Source organism: Macaca thibetana, chromosome 9 (assembly GCF_024542745.1).
Source record: "Macaca thibetana thibetana isolate TM-01 chromosome 9, ASM2454274v1, whole genome shotgun sequence".
In the NCBI taxonomy this organism is placed as follows: Eukaryota; Metazoa; Chordata; class Mammalia; order Primates; family Cercopithecidae; genus Macaca; species Macaca thibetana.
Genome location: NC_065586.1, coordinates 64,008,768 through 64,033,025, shown reverse-complemented (window position 1 = coordinate 64,033,025; position 24,258 = coordinate 64,008,768). Strand labels below are relative to the sequence as shown.

Below are 24,258 nucleotides of genomic sequence, written 5' to 3'. Positions count from 1 at the left end.
AGAAGGCCCAGCTTTCTGTCCTTTTAGGAACTTTTCCACCTTGCAGGAAGGGTCTGCTGGAGGAAAATACAATGTTCTAAAGGCAAGATTCAGTTTGACAGATGGCTGCATTGGAATACTTCGAGACAGAAGCACTCTCAAGCCTTTAGCTCAGTATATTATCCATAAGTGAGAATTAGCAGCTTCCCAAGATTCTTTGACACTGTTTGAACAAGGAATGGGTGGGGCCAAAACTATTTTAGCCAATCTAAATATCTTGAATACTGTTAATTTCTCCAAAGGAGACTCATTTCTAATACCTGTTATGCTAATTAATAAGCCCGGAATTTTACCGCATTCATTATGCTAATTAGAAAGGCCTTGGGGTAGATTGAGATATGGATATTTGCATGGGATACTGAGTGATTGTTCCAGACTCTGCACGCCTCTGAACTCCCAAGTTCATTGACTTGAAGTTGGTAACTTAAAATCAGACATGGTGGAAGTATTTACTTTATGGAAATTGGAATCCCCCACACCAGCCAGTTTTTAAATATTTACCAGTATATCAGTGGATAGCTGAGTAAGTGGCCTCTGGAATGTGGCTTTCTGGTAAGATGTTGGCTGACAACCTTACCCTCATGACTACCTCTGTACCAGTGATGCTTAATTCTGGCTGCACTTTAGAAATTACTTGGGGGAGGCCAGACACAATGGCTCATGTCTGTAATCCTAGCACTTCCGGAGGCTGAGGTGGGCTGATGATTTGAGGTCAGGAGTTCAAGACCAGCCTGACCAACATGGTGAAACCCCGTCTCTACTAAAATACAAAAATTAGCTGGGCGTGGTGGTGGGGGGCTGCAATGTCAGCTACTTGGGAGGCTGAGGGAGAAGAATCACTTGAACTTGGATAGTAGAGGTTGCAGTGAGTCAAGATCATGCCACTGCACTCCAGCCTGGGTGACAGAGCGACACTGCCTCTCAAAAAAATAAAAATAAAAATAAGAAATTACCTGGGGAGTTTAAAAATAATACTGATTACCAGGTTCCTGTTGGTGGGGATTTTGACTTGACTGCAGTGGGGCTTGAATATCAGGATACATTTAAAGCTCACCAGGTGCTTTTCATCTGCAGCTAGGGTTACATTCACACCTGTATGTCACACTATGCCACACATTCTAACAGTTCTACAAAAAAGTAATGGCAAAACCAGGATTTGCACCAGGCCGACTGGCCTCTAGGCCAGAGTTCCTGGCTAAAGAAGGAAAAGTGGGAAACAGATGGCCATTTCTTCTGAGGTCTCAGTGTTTGCAAATATGATTCAGGAGGAGCGCTAATGCTTGGGGCCAGGGTCAGGGTTGCAGGTGGGGAGGCACAATGAAGGAGCCCAGCAGCCGGGGAAAGGCTGTGCCAGCCCCAAAGAGCTCCAAGGCTCTTTGTAGGGATGGCTCACCTCAAGGTCTTAGGGAGAGCTGAGAGGGCTTGCTAAGAAGCTTGTGTGTCACCAGGGAATATTTGAAAGATGAGAGAAAATGCAGCTGGTTGGAGAGGCCAGAAGGGAAGAATAGAAGTCCAGGGGCAACTAGGAAGGAAACCCGATGGAGGAGGTGTGTGGCAGTTGGGACTGTAGTTTAAATACGGAGAGTGAAAGGGAACTAGGAGGCTAAAGTAGCCTTCCAGGGTATGAAAAGGATTCCAAGCTTCTATGGGTGGGGAAGAGACTAGCACCTCAAATAATGGGTGTGAACTTAGCTCTGCAGGGCTGGATGGAGGCTCTAGCCCTCAAAGAGGAATAAAAAGTTAGTCTTCCTCCTCAAAGGACAGAAAGGACAACTTTTTTTTTCTTCTTCTTTTGGGACAGAGTTTAGCTCTGTCATCCAGGCTGGAGTGCAGTGGCGCAATCTTGACTCATTGCAACCTCTGCTATCCAGGTTCAAGTGATTCTCCTGCCTCAGCCTCCCGAGTAGCTAGGATTATAGGCACCCATCACCATGCCCGGCTAATTTTTGTATTTTTAGTAGAGCTGGGGTTTCACCACGTTGGCTAGGCTGGTCTTGAGTTCCTGACCTCAAGTGATCCCCCTGCCTTGGCCTCTCTAAGTGTTGGGATGACAGGCATGAGCCACTGTGCCCGGCCAAAATGGACAACTTTTAACCCTATGGTAAGCTGTCTTCTTGGCTCTCAGATAATCATTTGAGGGCAGCTTGCATTCGTCTCTGGTTCTCTTTCCACCTTTTTTTTTCTGTTTTTTTTTTAAACCAGGATCTGTCTTTGTTGTCCAGGCTTGAGTGCTATAGCACAATCATAGCTCACTGCAGCCTTGATCTTTCGGGCTCCAGAAGCGATACCCCCACCTCAGTCTCCCAAGTAGCTGGGACTACAGGCACGAGTCACCATGCTTGGCTAATTTTTTTTGATTTTCAGTGGAGACGAGGTTTGCTATGTTGCTCAGACTGGTCTGAAACTCCTGCACTCAAGCAAACCTCCCACCTTGGCCTCCCAAAATGCTGGGATTACAGGCATGAGCCACTGTGCCTGGCCCTGGTTCTATTTCTCTACCCCACACAAACATCCTCCCAAGGTTTGCTCGTTTTGTACCAGGAAACTGGTTTCCTTTTACCCTTCCAGGCATGGCACTGCCTCCCTCCCACCCCCCAACCTTGCTTTCTTCCTCCTAGGGCAGAGCCCTGGGGGCTAGAGCCAGCCTGGACTCAAGTCTCTGAGACTGTCCTTCTCTGTTGAGTTTGTGTATGCAGGAGCCCTGGGAACCCAGGACTGGGGACTTGTATAAGAGTGTCATTCCTGAAATCACCACCAGGGACCCCACCCAGCACTGCTTGAGCTTATGACCTCTGTGCCATGGATTTAATTACTGAAGGCCACAGCAGGGATTGTCTGGCTCCCAAGTCCCAGGCTGAGCTAGGCTTGGGGAGACAGGAAAGCAACAGTGAGTAAAACTGGGACCATCTAGCATGAGAGACAGGCTCACAGCCACCTCTGGTCCCAGGCTGAGAAAAGGCCAGGTGGGAGGAGGCTGGGTTAGTGGTTGGCTATGTGCAAGAGAGGGAGCTGCCTCCCTCATCTGTAGTTTCTGTTTGTTTGTTTTTTGTTCTTTTGAGACGTAGTCTCCCTTTGTCGCCCAGGCCGGAGTGCAGTGGCAGGATGTCGGTTCACTGTAACCTCCGCCTCCTGGGTTCAAGCGATTCTCCTGCTTCAGCCTCCTGAGTAACTGGGACTACAGGCGCGTGCCACTCTGCCCGGAGTGCAGTGGCTTGATCTCCGCTCACTGCAAGCTCCGCCCCCTGGGTTCACGCCATTCTCCCGCCTCAGCCTCCCGAGTAGCTGGGATTACAGGCGCCCGCCACTACGCCCGGCTAATTTTTTGTATTTTTAGTAGAGACGGGGTTTCACCGTGTTAACCAGGATGGTCTCGATCTCCTGACCTCATCATCCGCCCGCCTTGGCCTTCCAAAGTGCTGGGATTACAGGCGTGAGCCACAGCGCCCGGCCTCTGCCCGGCTAATTTTTTGTATTTCTTAGTAGTGACGGGGTTTCACCATTTAGCCAGGCTAGTATCGAACTCCTGACCTCAAGTGATCTGCACGCCTTGGCCTCCCAAAGTGTTGGTATTACAGGCCTGAGCCATCGTGCCCGGCCTTGTTTTTGTTTTTGTTTTGGAGAGAGGGTCTCACTGTCTCCCAGGCTGGAGTGCAGTGGCACAATCACGGCTCACTGCAGCCTTGACTTCCCCGACTCAAGCCATCCTCCTGCCTCAGTCTCCCAAGTAGCTGGGACAACAGGCGCACCACCGTGCCTGGCTTTTTATTTATTTTTTAATTATAGAGTCGGGGCTTGGCCATGTTGCCCAGGCTGGTCTTGAACTCCTGGGGCTCAAGCCATTCGCCCGCCTCAGGCTCCTTAAATGCTGGGATTACAGGCGTGAGCCACCGCGCCAGGCCTTCAACCTAATTTGAAGATGGCGTTTCCCGGGAGGAACCCTTCCCAAGGCTCGGTTATCACCTGGCAAAAGAAAGGGACTTCCGAGGTCGTTTGGTGAAGGCCTTCAGCAGATCTGTTTCACGAGCAAACCCCAGACTCCAGCTCCATGGGGGCCTATTGGCCCCACCCTGGTCTACCACACATCCCAAGATGCCGTACTCCGCCTCCCTGAGGCCGAGCAACTCCACTTCCTTATTCCATTCACGTTTGGCACACTCATTTGCACTTTCAACACCTGGGCGATTAATTCCTGCCCTTTTCCCATAGTTTTCCCTCTTGACAACAGAGGAAAGTTCGCATTTCTAAGTACCCCGATTAGGCACGCTCGCTGTCTCCCTAGAGCACCTCTGGGTCACACTCTCCCACGCCCCCCTGCATTAGCACAGGAGTTGCCAGAGTTGCACTCGAGCTATTTGCTAGACCGTCTCCCGGTCCCATCCCTTCTTGGTCCCCTCTAGGGCCCAGGGCAGCAGCTCCGCCCCTGGCCCGCCCCCTCCCAGAGGCTGGGCCGCCGCGGCCTCCCATTGGCCGCCAGGGCTGGCAGGCTTCCCGGCTGGGGCTGTGATTGCCGCGCGCCAGTGTCAGTCCCGGAGAGAACGCCGGTGGCGGGGCTAGTAGCCGGGCAGCCGCAGGTGGGGCCTCGAGCTCTGGCTGAGAGACCAAGCCGGAGAGCCCCGGAGCCCCCGTAACCCGCGCGGGGAGCGCCCAGAATGCCGCGCGGGGACTCGGAGCAGGTGCGCTACTGCGCGCGCTTCTCTTACCTCTGGCTCAAGTTTTCACTTATCATCTACTCCACCGTGTTTTGGGTGAGTGACCCCAGTAGGGCCCCGGGATGGGGGGTGTGGACCACACTCCGACCGCCGCCTCACTTACCCGGGGTTGGGTCCAGACTTAACCGCTCCAGGGAGTGCGCAGGGGAGCGCGCGCGAACTCCTTGTCTTTCTACCCGGGAACCGGAAAATTCTGGCGGCCAGAGCTCAGCCTGAATTTTCAGCCGCCCTCTCGGGAGTGTTAGAGCTGGTTGCCGACCGGCCGAGTGCCACCTGGCTCACCTGTGTGCACCCGGTGGGCGGTTTGCCCGCTGTGCGTCCGCTGGCCGACTGGCTAGGACGAGGTGACCGCGCTGGCCGCACCCACCACGCCTACCCGGTAGGACTGACTTTGCCTCTGCATCGGCCTGTGGAGCTTAAGTAGTTAGGCTTTGCAGTCGGGGTTGGGAGACCTGGATTCCGGGTCTGGTCCCTGCTAATTACTTGCAGATGCCCCTGAGCAAGAAAGACGCTTCCCCGCTGCGTCTTGGTTTCCTCTTTGGTGGATGCGCGTGCCTCCTGCGTGGCGAGGAGGATTCCATCAGACGACGTCTCCTGCACTCCTAGGTGCTCAGTTTCCGCTGTCGCTGGGCTTCACCTCCTCCTCTGCCTTGTTAGGGGACAGGATGGTAGCGGTTAGACATGAACCAAGCTTTGAATTCCGTCGCTCCCAGTGGTCTTTTATTTTACATTTTAATTTTTATTTAAAACATTGCTAATCTCTGTATTGTTCGAATTTTAGTTTGTGCATTTCTGAAATGAGCACTTGCTGAGTGATCTAGGGGAGGTTACTTAATCCTTCTCGGCCATGGTTTCCTCATCTGTAAATGGACACAGTAATTATTTTCAACATGTAGGATGCTCGCGGAGATTAAATGAAATAGGCCGGGTACGGTGCCTAGCTAAGAGCTCAAGAAGTGTGAGACATGATTACTATCATGCGCAGGGAATCTGGACACCTGTGGTGTAAGCTGCCCCAAAATACTGGGTTTCTGTAAGGGTGTCTCAGATTAGGCTGGGCCCTGGTCTAGAGATGAAGATATCTTCCTACAGGCCAGCTCTGCCCCGTCACTCCGGGATCACTCCCTGCCTCCAGTACGCCAGGAGAGCAGACTTGGCCAGGGACCCCAGGGTGGTTACTGACACCCCTTTCCCACCAAACACACACACTCTCCCCTGTTGTCCTCCTTAACCCCTTGCTGGGTCTCTTCTGCTAGCAGGAGCTGCTGGATTTGCCATCAGGACTGGTTTTGCCTGTGACCCCTTTGTGGGTGGGGCCTTGCCTAGTAATCGGATATCCAGATTCAGCTCTGTTACTGACTTATGGATATCTTAGGCAAGTCACTTCCCTGTTTTGGGCCTCAGAACTGTTCGTTGACTTTTCCATCTATAAAACTAGTCTGAGACCAGTTTCCAATCCAATTCTCTGACTCCAGGTAATGTGGAAGAGAGATGAGCAGTATGTTTGGGGTGGGAGGGTGGAGCAAGGACCTGTTAGTGGAAGCTCCAGGGAGACAGAAGGTCATATGTGGGATGGGAGTGCGGGTGATTTGAGCTAGAAATCAGCGATTGCATCAGAATCTACAGATTCTTGTGCCCTGGCATAGGTATTTATTTAAATTTACTTAAGCTTAATTCTAGTAAATTACTTACCAGAATTAAGGTAATTCTAGTGTGCAGTCAGTATTGAAAACTGCTGCCCTAGGTGGTCTCATAGGTCCTTTACGTCCCTAGGATTTCTGTGCCTGCCCCTTGTCTGGCCTGTGAGCCCTTCTCTCTGTAGATCAGAATTGAAAGAGGAGAGCCCAAGATTGATGGATAGGGAGGTAGGAAGATGGGAGTTGTATTTCGGGCTTCACCCTTTCCCCAGATGTATAATTACTAACCAGTCTCTCTACCTCCTCACACTTCCATTTTCTCATCTGTAAAATGAATAAGTGAATCTCTGCCCTGCACCTCACTGAATTATTTTAGGATTAGCAATATGGGGAAAGAGTGACATATGAGCAAAACAAGTGCAGTACAAACATACATCATGCAGTTAAATAAAACCGAACTCTTTTTTTTTTTTTTTTTGAGATGGAGTCTTGCTCTGTTGCCCAGGCTGGAGTGCAGTGCAGTCTTGCCTCACTGCAAGCTCCGCCTCTTCCCGGGTTGACGCCCTTCTCCTGCCTCAGCTTCCCGAGTAACTGGGACCACAGGCGCTCGCCACCACGTCCGGCTGATTTTTTTTTATTTTTTAGTTGAGACGGGCTTTCACCGTGTTAGCCAGGATGGTCTCGATCTCCTGACCTCGTGATCCGCCCGCCTCGGCCTCCCAAAGTGCTGGGATTACAGGTGTGAACCACCGCGCCTGGCCCCCGAACTCTAATTTTTAAGGCTTTGCTCTGTCGCTGTCCTTTGCAGCTCCCAGAGAAGCCCACTCAATGACCCTTGCCTTGCTTCTCTTGGGCAGGGTGGTTCTCAGAACTTGGACTCCCTCCTCTGCCGACTGAGGTTGCCTTACTAATCCTTAACTCCCATCTGGAGAAGTATTTCTGTTTAAAATCTCCACACCCATGCCAAGAACTCAGCCACCTGCCAGCTCTGCCAGGGCAGCTCCAGGTGCCAGAGTTTGACTGCAGGGCAGGGCCCAGTGTGAGTTAAGTAATTTGTCCTGGACCAGGTGTACTGTTATTTGGAAACCATTTACAGGAAAGCCCATTATCTCTGGGTCCATCTCTGGGGTTGAGGGAAGGGTTACTTGCTTTATAAGTACAAAGTGCTAACAATTTGCATCTGTTTTTAGGTCTAGAGGGTTCATAAGTTTTATGACAGGCTTGTACCTTCTGTAAGACTTTTTGCTTACTTTAAAAATTACTACTGGGGCTGGGCCCAGTGGCTCACACTTGTAATCTCAGCATTTTGGGAGACTGAGGTGGGAGGATCACCTGAGGTCTGGAGTTTGAGACCAGCCTGGCCAACATGGTGAAACCCCATCTCTACTAAAAATACAAAAATTAGCCAGACGTGGTGGCGTGTGCCTGTAATCCCAGTTGCTCAGGAGGCTGAAGCATGAGAATTGCTTGAACCCAGGAGGCGGAGGTTGCAGTGAGCTGACATCGTGCCATGGCACTGCAGTTGGGAGACAGAGCAAGAGTCAGTCTAAAAATAAAAAAAATTACTATTGGCCAGGTGTTGTGGCTGATGCCTGTAATCCTAGCACTTTGGAAGGCCAAGATGGGCAGATTGCTTGAGCCTGGGAGTTCGAGACCAGCCTGGGTAACATGGTGAAACCCTGTCTTTACTAAAAATAAAAAAATTAGCTGGGCGTGGTGGCATGCACCTGTAATCACAGCTACTTGGGAGGCTGAGGTGGGAGGATCACCTGAGCTCAGGAGATGGAGGTTGAAATGACTTGAGATTGTGCCACTGCACTCCAGCCTGCATGAGACTCTTGCAAAAAAATAAAAAATAAAAAATAAATTACTATTGATGGAAATGCATGGTTTCCATCATGATGGCTTGGTACAAAATTTAGAAGTAGAAAAGGGTAAAACTGGGTGAGGTGTAATCCCAGCACTTTGGGAGGCCGAGGCAGGTGGATCATGAGGTTGAGAGATCGAGAACATCCTGGCCAACATGGCGGAACCCCATCTTTACTAAAAATACAAAAATTAGCTGGTGTGATGGCGCGTGCCTGTAGTTTCAGTTACAGCTAGAGGCTGAGGCGGAGGATCACTTGAATCCGGAAGGTGGAGGTTACAGTGAGCCTAGATAGCGCCATTGCTCTCCAGCCTGGCAACAGAGTGAGACTCCGTCTCAAAAAAAAAAAAAAAAAAAGAGAAAAGGGTAGTGGTTAGTGAAGAGCCTCCCCTCCTACTCCTCTCTCCTGGCCTGCCCAGTCCAGAGGGGGCCTTTGTTATCAGTTTCCTGTCACTCTTTTCTGAGCTATCCTAGTCAAAGGATGTCCTAGGCCAAACATATGTATATTTAAAATAAGGTAGCACACTATGCACAAAACTATGTACCACTAGAGTGGAATCTATGCCACATTTATTTAATAGTCCCCAGCTGGGGAACTCTTAGGTTGTTTCCAATGTTCATTCGTTCTTTCTCCTTCTTTCCTTCCTTCCTTCCTTCCTTCTTTCTTTCTCTCTCTTTTTTTTTTTTTTTTTAACTGAGAACAGTGACACAGTGAGTATCTCTGAATGTGTCATTTTGCATGGGTGTATATGTCTGCAGAGTAATTTCTAGGCGTGGGGTTGTTGAGTTAAGGGGTATGTGAATATATGTTATACATGCAGACACACGCCTGTCATCAGTGTATTTAGCTTGATAAGTTTTCACAAAGTGAACACACCTGTACAGTGAGCCCCCAGGTCAACCAGCAGAATGGACAGCGGAAGCCAGATACCCCTCAAGCCCTCTTCTAGGCACTATCTTTTACCTTTGGGGGTGGTCACCACTGGATTATCTAGCAGTATAGAATAGCTTTGCCTGTTTTTGTATGTGTATTTAACATTTTGATGTTATTAAATTGTCCTATATAGAGGTGATACCAATTGTAATATTATTTACTTAATATGCTTATTTAAATTTACTTTTTTTTTTTTTTTTTGAGACAGAACCTCACTCTTTCACCTAGACTGGAGTACAGTGGTGTGATCTTGGCTCACTGCAGCCTCTGCCTTCCGGGCTCAAGCGATTCTGCTGCTTCAGCCTCCCGAGTAGCTGGGACTACAGGCACCTACTAACACGCTGGGCTAATTTTTGTATTTTTGATAGAGACGGGGTCCCACCATGTTGACCAGACTGTCTCAAACTCCTGACCTCAAATGATCCACCAGCCTGGGCCTCCCAAAGTGTTGGGATTACAGGCGTGAGCCACTGCGTCCAGCCTAAACTTACTTTTTAAACTTAAATTTCTTTTTCTTTTTTCCCTTTTTAAAATTATATATTTTTTTATTTTCTAGGCACATAGATTCAAGTTGCCCTGAATATACACGCCTTTAAATTTATTTTTAAAAGAAGGTTTTATGTTAGTATTATGAATGAGAAACCAAGACCCCTCATCATAAATAGCAGGTAAAGTTTTAAAGTAAATATAGTACAGGGAAAACAAAACAATGATACTAAATCCTAGCTAGATGTCGTGGGTGCTGAAGGCTGTGACCCTGATGCCCACCCTCTCTGTTCAAAAGGTAGGTTGGCAAGTCCTTGATGCAATCGGAGGGGTTGAAAGGGCATTGAATGAGGAAAGCTCAGTCTGTAAGTCCCTATGAATATGCCCCTAAACCACTTATGGTTATCTGTCCCACACTCAGGGCCCTCTTGTTTTCAGCAGGGAACTTTGGGGCTGCAAAAGGGTGTGTTTGAGGCTCACTTGGCAGAGCTGGCATATACCCCAGGTCTCCGCATCCTCAGGCCAGTGCTCCTTCGCCCTTCCAGTAAGTCATGGAGATGTCTGCGGGAGAAATGAGCTCACACAGAGGCACTTAGAGCCTCCTCTTCCCACCATACAGGGTGAATCATTCTGACACATGCACCCTCAGCCTGTTGGGGACACACCTCTAATTTTAGCACTGCCCACAGGGTATCTTAGAGATCCGCTTACAGGACTGCTTTCCTTGCTGGACTGTGGGCTCCCGGAGGTCAGGATTGTCGCTCATCCATATCCTCCTCTGAATGCTGGCCCTGGGGCCTGCACACACAGTAGGTGCTCAGGAGAGGCTTGTTGCATGATGGTGATTGAGTCCCACTTGTACCTACAAGGCGGGATCCAACGTGGGGCAGAGGCCTGGCTGGGGGTGTAACCCGCAGTGGTCAGGTCTGCTGAGGCCTTGACTTTGCAAAGTGGGCAGGGCTGATCATGGTGCTATGGGCTCCCCTCAGAGCACCAAGCCTATTTCCGTGATAACAGGATAGGACTTTCAAGTGGGTAGAGGTGTCATGGCTGGGGAGTGTTGACTAATCAGGAAGAAAAGGACTTGGTGGGAGTTGGGGGCAAGTAGGGAGGAGCTGAAGGTGGATAGGTCATGGAGGCAGTGAACGCCAGAGGCAATAGAAACTCTTTCTGGGCCTTCTCCAAGGATGAACCTACTTATCAGAGCTTGGCCTGTGATTTCTTACATTTCTTATAGTTTAATGGTTAAGAGTGTGGATTCTGTACCCTGTTGCCTGGGTTCAAATCCCAGCTCTGAGACTTAAAATTTAAGTGGCCTAGGCATAACTTCCATGCACCTCTCTAAATGGATATTATGTACCTACCTGAGAGTTGCTGAGAAGATTAAATGGATTAATACATCTGAAGAGCTTAGAGCGGTGCCTGGCACATGACGAACACGCCATCAACTACTCACGGATTAGCCATTCTCTTCCTGCCTTCCTCTCTGGCCTTGCTGCTCAAGAGCCATAGACTAAGAATGAGAAGGGCTGTTAAAGACACCTCTAGTGCAGCCTTTTAAATTTAACTGAGGAGAAATCAGAGGCCTGAAGAGAAGTGAGTTGCTTGAAAGCCCACGGCAAGTTAGTGACAGGCCAAGACCAGACCCAGGTTGCCTGACTCCAGTTTCTTCCTCGGGCCCTCATGACCTTTCCAGGCACCGTGTATGTTCCTCCCTGTTGTCAGGGTGACGGTGGAAGATAACCTTTCTGAAAAAGGCCACATCCCTGGCCTCCCAGTGAAGCGCTAGGTGAAGCCAGGCCAAAAAGAAAGCACTCCTCTGGAGACAGTTTCCAGAAGATTTTTTTTTTTTTTTTTTTTTTTTGAGACAGAGTCTCGCTCTGTCGCCCAGGCTGGAGTGCAGCAGGACGAGATTTTTACTTTTGAGAAGAGCTTTCTTGTTTTTGTGAAAATAATACATGTGCATAGCTTAAAAAATTAAGCCATTCAGGAAAGTACAATGAAAACAACAAAAGTCCCCTCTGATTCTACCACTGGGATTCAACCACTGTTATGTGTCGGTAAACATCCATCTGGACATCTTGTAAATATATGTAGACATTTTATTTCTTTAATCATTTTTCTTGTTGTGTTTGATTTGTCGAGCAAAGTTCATTTTCTGGCTGTAGATAAGCAATCCAAATACTGAAACTCAAATAGTGAAGATGAAAGTGGAGCAGCCTTCATATTGGAGAAGTGGCCAGCCGTGCCTAATGGGCCGTCAGAGATGATCTCACAGCGTCAGACTGGGCTCAGGCCTCGGGCACAGAGAGGTCCTCCCCTCCCCCAGTCTGGCCACAGAGCCTTTAATATCCAGAGAATCAGGCCTGCAGCCCTGCCCGGGGTGTGGAGAACCTTCCAACACCTTCATTTTATAGATGAGCAAACTAAGGCCCTGAGACATGTCCTTCGCTCTTAGCCTCGACTTTGTACATGGTCTCCTTCCCCACTTTAATAGGGGAATTGCTTTGTGTCATAGGACTGGACCTTGCTGCCTTTGGGTTGGTTCCTGGAGAAGCAGGAATAACCACCTGCCCTCCTGCCCGGAGCCCTTTCTCCCCAGGTGATTCACAATGCCACTGTGGGGTGGGGCTCGCGGTCAACCTGATAAGGGACTGATAATGACATTTCTGTACCAACTGGCTCCCCACAGGGGAAAGATGTTTTCTGGGTAAGTCTGGTCAGAAAACTTTGCGGGGGTAAAAAACAAAACAGACAAACAAACAAAAAAACAAGCTTTCCCAGAGAGAACTTTTAGATGCGAATGGGTTTGACTCGACTTCTTGTTGGAAGGCAGGAGCATTCAGTCTTAACCAGCCGTGCTCTCTGGTTGATTTGTTTGTTCATTAAGTCAACAAATAGTTATTTGATGCCTACTGAGTGCCAGGCGCTGTGATACTGTGATAGGTGTGGGAAACAACTATGAACAAGGCAGGCTTAGTCCAGGCCCTGGAAGACAGACAGAGCAGTAAATAAATATCACTTGGGATAGGTGCTAAGGAGAAAATTAGGAAGCAAGTGGGGAGGGATGGGCGTTTCTACTTTCGATGATGTGGTCAGGAAAGCCTTTATGAGGAGCTGACATTTCAGCTGAAGCTCAAATAGAGAATAAAGACTTGTCCAGAGAATAAAGACTCTGGACAGCCATACAGACTTGTCCAGAGCATCCCAGGCAGAGAGAGCCATGAGTGCAGAGTCCCTGAGGCAGGTCGCAAGCATGGCTGCCGCAGATGAGGAAGCCCAGGAAGGGCCGTGCTGTGGGTGGAGAGGGTGGCAGGGGCCTGGTTGTGTGAAGAGTTTGGGGTTCGAGTGACTGAGAAGCAGGGTTTCATTGTCAGGCCCTGTGGTCTTGCCATCCAGAGACTTAGATCAGGTGTTGGCTATTCTGTGTGACATTGGGTAAAGGACCAGCTCTCTGAGCCTCCAAGATGCCTTCTCTGTGGGTACCCCAGAGGGCGATGGGGAGGATCCTGTGAGATGAGAGGTACAAAAGCACAGGGTCTACTCTAGAGACCCCCGCCCACGGAGGGAGGGAGACTCTAGGGCCCCCCGCCCATGGAGGGAGGGAGAGTCACCTGGGAGTCTTGCATTGCCCAGGGGTAGCTGGGGAGATGATGAGATGAGATGAGATGAGATGAGATGAGATGAGGTGATGAGATGAGAACTTCTGGAATCCGTCTTGTCAGAGGAGGCTCCTTTGCCCCTAGGGGTACTCAGCCTGCCTAGAACAGATGGCTATGGAAGCAGCTCCTCCAGTCAGATGGTGTGACCCCTTGGGCGTGCATGTGGTCTTTTCTAGAGGCTGGGCCCCTCCCACCTCTTAGTTTCTTGGCTACCATGGCACACTGTCAGAGGCACTGGGCCACAACAGGCACGCAGGGCCAGGCAGGCTGTCTGAGAAGTGTCCTGCAAGGCTCTGAGAGGTCCTAGCCCTCAGTCAGCATGAGTTGTTTAGCTCCAAGTTAGGCCCCTGAGCCGGTGGAGGTGAGGAAGAGACACCATAGACTTACGGTGTCACCTTCCCCAGCTAGAGGGTCGGCCTGTGAAGGAGATGGCAGCCATCTCTGCCTCTGGTGGTGTGCCGTGGTAACCCAGGAACTAAGGGGTGGGAAGGGCCCAGTCCCTGGAAAAGACCACATGCATGCCCAAAGGGTCAGACCAACTGGCTGGAGGAGCTGGTTCCATCAAGGGCCAGTCTGAGCTGGGCTGCGTGACTGTGGTGGCCTGACTGCCACATTTTGCTTCATCTCTTTGGATTCTCAGAGTGACCCTCGAGCTGGGCAGGACAGGGAGTCTTGTCGTGTTTTACAGAGGAGTCCTTGGGAGGACTCTGAGGGCTTCACTGGGCAGGGAGGCCTCGCAGAGAGGAGTGGAGATGAGTCTTGGGAGAGGGAGGGCGGGCTACAGAATGTTTCTTGGGCCTGAGTGTTGAGGTCAGAAATGCCCTCTGGGAAGACCAGGTCTGGAGGCCAAGCAGAGCTGAGGAGGATGAGCACTTCTTGGTTGGCGGGTGAGGAGAATGTCCATGTGACTAGTCATGGAACACTCTCTGCGCCTTGGTTTTCTTGTCTGCTGGGAGGGGATAGCTGTTGTGCTGCCCACAGGGGTGAGGCTTGGATGAGGCAGTGCCCACAGAGCTCTGAGTGGGCATCTGGCTGGGTAACCGTTCATGCAGATGCTGGGAGGAGACGCCATCTGCCGCGTGTCTCGCCACACTTTGCATCATCTCTCTGCATTCTCAGAATGACCCCGTGTGCCTTGTCCCATTTTACAGAGGAGGAGACTGAGGCCTGAGCATGGAAGTAACTTGTGTGAGAACCATCATTTGCATCTGTTCCTGAGACAAGAACCGTTTCACTGTGGGAAAGGTGCCTGTTGGGTTTTAATTTTTTCCAAAAGGGACTTTCTCGCCAAGACATTTTGCATCTGGGCCTGCAGGGAAGCAAATGTTTCCCTGGAGGGTGGAAGGAAAACAGCCTTGGCCCAGACGGGCTTGTTTTTCCCTCCTCAGAGCCCTCCTACTGCCTGGGAGAGCAGGAACCCCCGACTCCTGGGGCTGCTGAAAGTCCCTCTCAGGATGTTGCCTGTGACCTTATATGAGTGACACAGCACCCCCTACCCACCCAGGCTGTTTCCCATCTCCTACCAGAGGGTTGGCCATGCCAGCCTTTCCAGCTGTGCTGGGTGTAGTGTGGGGAGACTGTGGGTGCTTGGGGTCAGGGTGTTCATTTCTGGGCACTCACCGTGTGCCAGGTGCTGGGTGCAGACATGGGCACACTGTGGCTGGTGGTGGGCTGAGGCCAGCCTCTGGCCCGCCCTGTGGCAGATTGGGACCATCTCCTAGGTGCAGTAGGGTGGGGTGTCGGCTGCTGAGACTGCACAGGATTCTGAGACTAGGTCACTTCCCAGAGTCAAAAGACAGTACCTTCTTGGCCAGTGGACCTCGACTTCATGGCTCAAGGCCTCCTACCCTGGGAGGATTTCACAAGGACATGTGTCTACTCCCGACCCGCCCCCATCACCAGAGCTTCTGATTCAGTGGGTCTGGGCTAGGCCCAGGCACCTGTAATTTAAAAAAAAAAAATTATAATTATAATGACAGGGTCTTGCTCTGTCACCCAGAGCAAGTGGTGCAGTCATGATTCACAGCAGCCTTGACCTCCTGGGCTCAAGTGATCCCCCCACCTCAGCCTCCTGAGTAGCTACAACCACAGGCATGTGCCACCATACCTGGCTAATTTTAAAGTTTTGTGTTTTTTTTTTTTGTAGAAACAGGGTCTCACCATGTTGCCCAGACTAGTCTTGAACTCCTGGTCTCAAGTGATCCACCTGCTTCCACCTCCCATAGTGCTGGGATTACGGGCATGAGCCAACGCACCCAGCTTTATCTGTAATATTTTTATTTATTTTTATTTTTTAATTTAATTTTATTTTTGAGACGGAGTCTCACTCTGTCGTCCAGGCTGGAGTGCAATGGCGCGATCTCGTCTCACTGCAAACTCCGCCTCCCAGGTTTACACCATTCTCCTCCCTCAGCCTCCCGAGTAGCTTGGGACTACAGTCACCCGCCACCACAACCAGCTAATTTTTTGTATTTTTAGTATAAACGGGGTTTCACTGTGTTAGCCAGGATGATCTTGATCTTCTGACCTCGTGATCCGCCTGCCTTGGCCTCCCAAAGTGCTGGAATTACAGGCATGAGCCACCGCGCCTGGCCCTACCTATAATTTTTAAACTTCCCTGGGTGATTCTAATCTGCAGCTGGAGGCGAAACCACAGCTCCGGGTGGTATCTGTAAGGGAATTCTGATGGTACTGGCGATTTCCAGGACATCTTTCTCTGTAGGTGAATCCTGAGTGATTTGAGACCTTCTTCTGACCTCTCTTACAATCTGGACAGGTTCTCTGAGCTGGGGAAAGTTAGCAAACACAGTTGGGAGAGGCCCAGAAAGAAAGAGAACACTCTAGCCAGGGGTTTGGGAGAAGAGTAGGGGGAGTCAATAGGGCCCCATGTAGGTGAGGAAGGGTTGGTGGAGGTATGTGGAGACCACCGGCCGGGAATGTGGGAGACTATGAGAGCTGGCTTCTCCTGCAGGGAACCAGGATGTATGTTGTGGGAGGGAGAGGAGTCTGTGAGTTGTAGAATTTTGCTTTCCTTTTGGTTATCTTCAAAACATTCTTTTATGTGCTCTAAAGACAAGGTTTCTGTGCGGTTACCTTTGTAACCGAATAAGTTTCTATAGAATCAGGCTTGAGTTTTATGAGTCAGGGATTCAGAAACTTGTGGGGTGGCCGGTGATAATTCTTCCTCCTTAAATGATATCTCGAGTTTGAGAAGTCTCGATGCAGGATTATCGTGTTGGAAAGCTGGCTGTGATCTCCAGGTCAGTGACCCCAGTTCTGGCCCCCATAGGAGAGGTGTGGCAGGCGGTGATCTATCCCCACTTCACAGATGGTGAAAGAGGGCCAAACAGGGGAGAGGACGTTGCTTGGGGTCATGGTGGTAAGCTAGGGGCCAGTTAGCAGAAGGATGAGGCCTTGATTTCTCACTCTGACGGGTGAGCTCTGTTGTGGGTTGAGTCGTGGCCTCATTAAAAAGGTATGTTCTTGGCTGGGTGCGGTGGCTCACACCTGTAATCCCAGCACTTTGGGAGGCTGAGGCGGGTGGATCACTTGAGGTCAGGAGTTAGAGCCCAGCCTGGCCAACATGGTGAAGCCCCGTCTCTATTAAAAATGCAAAAATTAGCCGGGCATAGTGACACATGCCTGTAATCCCTGTTACTTGGGAGGATGAGGCAGTATAATTGCTTGAACCTGGGAGGTGGAGGTTGCAGTGAGCCGAGATGGTGATACTGCACTCCAGCTGGGCATCAGAGCAAGACTCCGTCTCAAAAAAAAAAAAAAAAAGTATGAAGGTATGTATGTTTAGGTTCTAAAACCTGTGAATGTAACCTTATTTGGAAAAAAGGTTTTTTGCAGATATAATTCAGTTCAAAATCTTGAAATGAAATCATCTTAGGTGACCTGAGTGTGCCCTAAATCCAGTGTCAAGTGTCTTTATAAGAGAAAGGCAGAGGGAGATTTGAGATGGACAGAAGAGGAGGCCATGGGCACACAGAGGGAACTGAGTACATGGCCTTCTGTGAGCAGACGGAGGCAGACAAGCCGAGCAACTCTGGGAGCCACTAAAAGCTGGCGGAGGCAAGAGGGCTTCTCCCCTAGAGCCTCTGGAGGGAGTATGGCTCAGTAGACACCTTGGCCTCTGGCCTCCAGAACGGTGAGAGATTAAACTTCTGTTTTAAGCCACCCCATTTGTGGTCATTTGTTCAGGCAGCCATAGGAAAATGCAAGCCCTTCTGCCTCAGCAGGTGGCCTTACTAGGGAGGGGCCCAACTGAGCAGGGCCCTGAGAACCACCTTCCTTCTGTGGGTTGTGCTCAAAACCAAGGGGGAAGGAGCAGGGCGAGAACAGGGGGGCTGGGGGAGGAGTGAGACTGTGGGTAGTGAGGTTTCTGGCCCCTCCTCAGGCCAGGGGGCCATGCCCTACAGCTGGTTTCTTAGGGCTTCCCCTTTGCAAGGAAAACCTGATGGAAAGAGGTTTAAACTGAGGAAGGTAGATGCGAGCTAGCTCTCGGGAAGGACTTGCCAGTTGTGAAAACAGTTAAATCAAAACTGCTTGCCAAGCTGAGCTGTAAAACATGGGATTCCCTGACAGCTTCAGAACAGGAGCGTCACCCATTGTGTGGGGCAGTTAGGATGTGGCCTGGACTTCCAGTGGGTTGAACTTTGAGGGGCCATAGAGGGCATCTAGTGCTACCCCTTCCTTTCAGAGAGAAGGAAACCAAGCCCCAGTCTACCCAGCATGTGCCCCTGGTTCTAAAACTCTGCCAATGGGACAATCTCTAGTGTGCAGGGGGGACAATGGACACTACTCAGTGGTTTCAAACCAGGAGCTTCCTGTCCAGCCAGGGTGTGGGGACAGAGTGCTGACTTGTGACTTCTCACAGAGAAGAGAAGAATGTTCCCTGCCGGGTCAGAACCCAGGCTGAGGGAACCCTGTTCATGTCTCTGGCTTGGTTCTGACTCAGCCTCTGACCTGGGAGGGACCGGGTCACAGGAACAGATGAGCCAGCCCTGTCCCGTCCCCTTGAGAAGCTGGCGCTCACTGAGTCCTAGCAGCGTGCTCCGACAGCTGCAGACGTTCTGTGATCTGGGTGGAGCAAGCAGGCCTGGCCAGAGGCTCCCAGGAGGCTGTGGCAGAGACACTTAGCTTCAGGGTGTTGGGCTCTGGGCTTCCCCTGGGGGTGGCAGTGGCCATTTGGCTTTCCAACCACTAGGCGGGCAGACTCATGTTGAGAGCAGAGACAAGATGAGGGCAGGAGTTGCTCAGATACCCACAGACCCTGAGATGGAGTGGGGCCTTCTTCTGGCCTGTTTGTTTCTACAGTATCTTCCTTCTCCACTGTGGTCTCCTGGTGCTGGCCTCACATGGAATGAAACTTGACTTTTTTTCAGCCAGGAATTCCCCCACACTCTGTCTAGCTGGGTTGTGCCTTCTGCATCCTCCTAGGTTGTCCTATATTGTCTTTAAAACTAACAGTTAACAAGCTCTTCCTGTGTGCTAGGCTCTGGGCTGAGCTGTTTTCTAGCCATTCTCTCATTTCATCCTCCAGCAGCCTAAGAGACAGCGCTGCTCTTGCCTCATTTGCACTTGGGAAGGAGATGCTCAGAGAGTTAGGTAACTCACTCGTGAGAACTGGAGGTGGGGTGTGAAGCCTCTCTCTCTCGGCAGACTTACCGCTTCCTTCCTGGCCTAGATGTTTGTTCTTCTTTCTTGGGAGAACTTTTCTTAGAGAGATGGACTTTTTGGGGATGTGTTGTTTGTCCATTGGTTTGGTCATTTAGTCACTCATCAAACATGTTCTAAGCATGAGGGTGTCTCTGATCCTCCCCGAGGCTCTGCGCTTCCAGAAGGCCATCCCGGCTAGATTTGTAACTTTATGTAGAAGTTACAAGACATTGCTAACACAGGGACTGGTATCTCTGCTGGAGTAGCACCAGCTCCCCAGGGCAGGGGCCACAGGCTCTCCCAGGGAGGTGGGCTGGTTGCCACCTTGGGATGGAGGGAGCAAGCTGACCCGAAGTGGCACCGGACGCCAGGGCCCAGGTCCCATTGCCTCTCTGGAGCCGCAGGAAGGCAGAAGTGAGGCCAGCATCACTGTCCTTCAGAAATGCATCCTTAAATTTTTCTTTTTTTGGAGAGGATATGCCAGGGCGTGAGAAGTCTTGTTCCTGATGAGGGAGGGCGGCCTGTGGCGGACAGATCACTGGCCTGGGAGATGGGAGACCCAGGTTGCAGCTGCTGAGTGAGGGCTAATTTGCGGTGTGACCTGGTGGGAGTGCCAGCCTCTCTCTCAGCCTCAGATTCCCATCTGCAAAATCATGGGGTTGGGCCAGATCAGCGTCCCCCCCGCTGATTCCTGGCGGTGCACGAGATGATTGTAGGTGGGCTATGGGGGAACATTTAAACATTTTAATGTGCATGTGGGAAGTGTGATGTGTATTAAAAAAATAATTAGTACCTCAAACTTGTGATTGTGTAGGTCTTGATTAGTTTAGGTCAGGACCGTATTTACTTGAGTAAGAAAAGCCAGTGAGGTTTTATTAAAACATTGAGTTAATAATAATGCAAGTAGCTGGCCAACCTGACCACGTGGAGACGTGATAAGAGAATGGCTGGAGTTTGGGAGACACTGGGAGTTCTTAGTAGTTTCTTCCAGCTCTTTTCTGAGAATGTAGGCAGTGTGGCATCTCCTGGTCAGGTGCAGACACTTAACACAGTCTGTGTACTGCTGACTGTTAAGGAAGTGGCTTCTCATTATGGTCCGGCATCTTACATTTACAAAGGAGTTTCGCCACCTCAGAGTCTCCTTCGCGTGACCATTATATTCCCATGTCACAGTGGAGAGGCAGTTGGTGCTCTAAGGGAGATGGTCTGTCCAGCATCACGCAGCTCGTAAGTGGTCCAGCGCCTCCAGCTGGCCTAGGCTCTTTGCTGGGTCGCATCAACGCCAGCCCTCTGGGAGCCCGTTTCTGACATTTACCTCCTTTCCCGGCTGCCACTTTCTGCACAGGGTTTCACAGTCATATTGGCTTGTTGCATGCATCTTCTCTTGTCCTGATATTCTTAAAGCAGAGGAGAAAAGGATTTAAGATGACAAGTGACCCTCCCTTTCCCTTCCCCCAGGCCTCTTCCCCATGCAGCGAGGAGCGTGTTCTAAAGCCCTCGGCACCCTGTTTCCTAATAGGTGCACTTGGATGTGTAATAGGCAGGTTCCCATTACAGCCTGTATTTAGCTCCAGGGTAGCAGTTAGTGAAACATCTGGTTTGGGCATTAATTCCAGGCCAGAACAGGCCACCAGACCGAGGCCTCGGTGAGCTCACCCTTGCCTGTGGCCACTGAGACTTTCCTGATGGCATGGAATCTGGTCTGGAGTTTTAGGCAAAGGAAGATTCAAACCTGTAGTAAATAAACCTCTTCCTTTAGCCTGGTATGGTGGCATGTGCCTGCAGTCCCAGCTACTTGGGAGGCTGAGGCAGGAGGATCGCTTGAGCCCAAGAGGTTGAGGCTGCAGTGAGCTATGATCACACCACTGTACCCCAGCCTGGGCAACAGGGTGAGACCTTGTCTCCTCTAAACAAAACAAAATAAAACAACACACACCCACACACACACACACACATACACACACACACACACACACACACACATAAAACCTCTTCTTGGAAAACATAGAACTTGCTTGCTATAGACAAGGTAAAAGAATGTTCTTGGATATAGTTATAGCCACAACACCATTGTCATGCCTAAGAAAATACTAAGTTTATGCCAAAGCATACCTAATTGTCCCTAAAACATCTCTCATAGCGCATTAAAAAAAATCAGGACGCAGCATCACAGCTTATACATTGCTTTGGGTTTCTTTTTGATAAACAATGGCCCAGTGCATCTGAAACTTGAGGGGTGACCTCTGAGGCCCTGAATGTTATAGGTTCTGGGGTCCTGGTGGGGACTGTCGTGTGTTACTTGCCTACATTGTCCCTGATCCAAGACCTACTGGGGCCAGGTGGTTCCTTTCGTTGCTTAGGGGAAATTCAGAAAGCCAGTTAGGAAAGGCTTGCCTGGAAAACTGTCCCCACCCACGAGACTCCAGGCCCCGCCCCCTCCCCCACAGTCTCATTAGTAGAGCTGATCAGTTTCTGGAAGCCAGACCCAAGGCTCCCTGAATCTCCACCCTTAATCACCAGGTGCACACACTGGGCCCCGTGCCAAGCACTGGGGAAAGATGCTCTAAAGGACTGAAAGACCCCCAGCTGGCGGTCCACAGCCTGCCTGGGGAGACCCAGTGTGCCCTGGTGTGGCCGGGTCATGGCTCTTGGAAAGTTAGTGCACTGATGTGTGGGGCAGCGGCTCTTTGTTCCTTGGTTCTGATGCTTGGGATAGGCTGGGGTAGGGCCGAGAGAGCCCCCTTCTCTCATACCAGACGGGGAGCATTATCAGGCGGCTGGAGTATCCCCTAATCAATACTTCCTGTATCAAGCTGCGATAGGGGAAATGGACTTTTATTTTTTTATTATTTTTTTTTTTAAGTTAAACCCACAGAAAAAATGGAAGGAAGAATTCAAAGAACATCTGCCTACCTCTGAGTTATCAGTTATGGACATCTTGCCTTAACAGCTCTCTCTAAATACACCACTTCTTTTTTTTGCCAACCTAGCTACAAGGAGACTGCAATCGTTGTGACCCCACTCCTCTAAATACCCCAGCATTCGGGTTCCCAGAAAGGGCATTCTTCCTCACACCACTGCTGTCCATCTGATTAAAAAAAAAAATCATCATGAAATCAGACTTTTCAGTCCTACATACAGGCCACATTTCTTATGACATTCCTGTGTTATAAAAAATATGTTTGTTCTTTGTCCCCAGTTCCTGCTGAGAGCTCTTAAAACCCTTGGAATTTCCTGATAAGAATGCCTTTCGTTATTAATAGTGAGCCCATTTCGTCACACCTGAGTTTACGCTGATGAAACGACTTAGGGTAAGGCCCTAGACGGCCTTAGGATGGGGCGAATCACCAGAAACACCAAATAATTAGAGGGTTGGACAGTTCAGCCTCTCCCATAGGCTGGACAGAAAGGGTGTGGGTGGTGGGGGATGGGGGCTGGAGATTGGGCTCTATGTAAAACTTTTTTTTTTTCCAACTCTCAACCAGTAGAAGAGAAAAACTCTTGAACAATGAGATTAGATGAGCTTCTGGGTTTGGGAACTCACTGAGGTGTTGAGGGGTGGGCGTGGGCCCAGAGTGGGCCTGGGAGCTCCCTGCCCACCTTGCCCAGTGCATCTCCTTCTGGCTGTTCCTGAGTTGTATTCTTTGTAATAAACTGGTTAATACAAGTAACCCTGAGTTCTGTGAGCCATTCGTGCAAATTATCAAACTTGGGGAAGGGGTTGTGGGAACCCCTGACTTACAGCCAGACTTTGAGTCCTGGACTTGTGATTGGCATCTGAAGGTCAGGCAATCTTGTAGACTTTTTTTTTGCATCGGAGTCTCACTCTGTCGCCCAGGCTGGCCGGAGTGCAGTGGCTTGATCTTGTCTCACTTCAACCTCTACCTCCCAGGCTCAAGCAATCCTCCCACCTTAGCCTCCCAAGTATTAGGTTGGTGCAAAAGTAATTGCAGTTTTTGCCATTACTTTTAATAATACTATATTTTTTTTAAATAGCTGGGACTACAGGTGCACGCCACCACGTTCAGCTAATTTTTGTATTTTTTTGTAGAGATGAGGTTTCGCCATGTTGCCTAGGCTGGTCTCAAACTCCTGAGCTCAAGCAATCTGTCCACCTTGGCCTCCCAGAGTGCTAGGATTGCAGGCATGAGCCACCATGCCCAGCCTAATCTCGTGGGCTTGAGCATGTTAACCTGTGGGATCTGATGCTAACTCCAGGTAAATGGTGTCAGAATTGAATTACATTGTATGACACCCAGCTGGTCTCTCAAGAGAATCAGAGAACTGGCTGATGGTGTTGGAAAGCACCTCATTTCCCAAATGTCCTTTGTGGCTGATATTTTACCCAATCCAGGATCCAACCAAGGTTTGTACATTACTTCTGGCTCTATATCTCTTTAATCTCCCCCAGCCTAGACTGTCCTTGCTTCTTTTGAGTCCTTTGAAGCCTCCAGGCCACTTGATCTGTGGAATGTCTGGATTTGCTTCAGAGCTTCACAGCTTCCTCATGATTAGGTTCATGCCACACATTTCCTGCAGGAGCATTTCACAGGGGGTGCAGCGGGAAGTACGGAATATCCCATTAGGGGTGTGTGGCCACACTGATGGCCACTTTCCCCACTTTCATAGTAATACTAAGCCAGATAGCACACACCATGGTTGGCCATCCTGAACGTGACCAGCCCTCTCCATTGCAATGGCACCTTTCCCCATCATGATGAACACATAGGCTGATGTGAAACACTCTGGTGAAAGAACTTTTAAAAGTTAATCTGAATATGAGACTCCCCTGCTTAAATTATTTCAATTATTTCCCTATTCCAGCCTGAAAATACACTGCCTGCTTCTGGACACCCTTCACATGCCCACTGTGGTCCAGGCCACTGTCACCTCACATTGGTCACCAGAGTAGCTCCCTGACCGGCCCATCCCACCTCCATCTCCCACTCTCTTGGCATAGCAGTCCAAGCAACTCATTTAAAGATCACAGCCAGGCGTGGTGGCAAGCACTACTTGGGAGGCTAAGGCGGGAGGATTGCTTGAGCCCAGGAGTTCGAGACCAGCCTGGGCAACATAGCAAGACCCCCGTCTCAATTATTTAAAATAAAATAAGATCACAGTTGCAACAGAGCACTTCTCTGCAAACTTTCAGTGCCTCCCACCCACTCAGAGCAAAAGTCAGTCTTCTCAGTGGCCTCAGAGTTCCTTCCTGATCAGCCCACTGCCTCATCTCCTAGATGCTCCCTCTCCAGCAGCCCCA

General features: G+C 50.1%; 1 protein-coding gene across 2 annotated transcripts in view; it reads left to right on the top strand.

Annotated features, from left to right (window-relative positions):
- The first annotated feature begins 670 nt into the window (after positions 1-670).
- TSPAN15 (tetraspanin 15) overlaps positions 671-24,258 on the top strand; it is a 59,073-nt gene continuing 35,485 nt past the window's right edge. Inside the window, exons 1-2 of one of the 2 annotated variants that reach the window (XM_050805248.1) lie at positions 671-680; positions 4,577-4,784. In XM_050805248.1, the coding sequence (XP_050661205.1) occupies positions 4,689-4,784 (96 nt within the window). In that variant the 5' untranslated portion in view covers positions 671-680; positions 4,577-4,688. Of the gene's footprint in view, positions 681-4,558; positions 4,785-24,258 lie in introns of those variants that run through there. The other variant, XM_050805247.1, reaches the window with a different exon arrangement.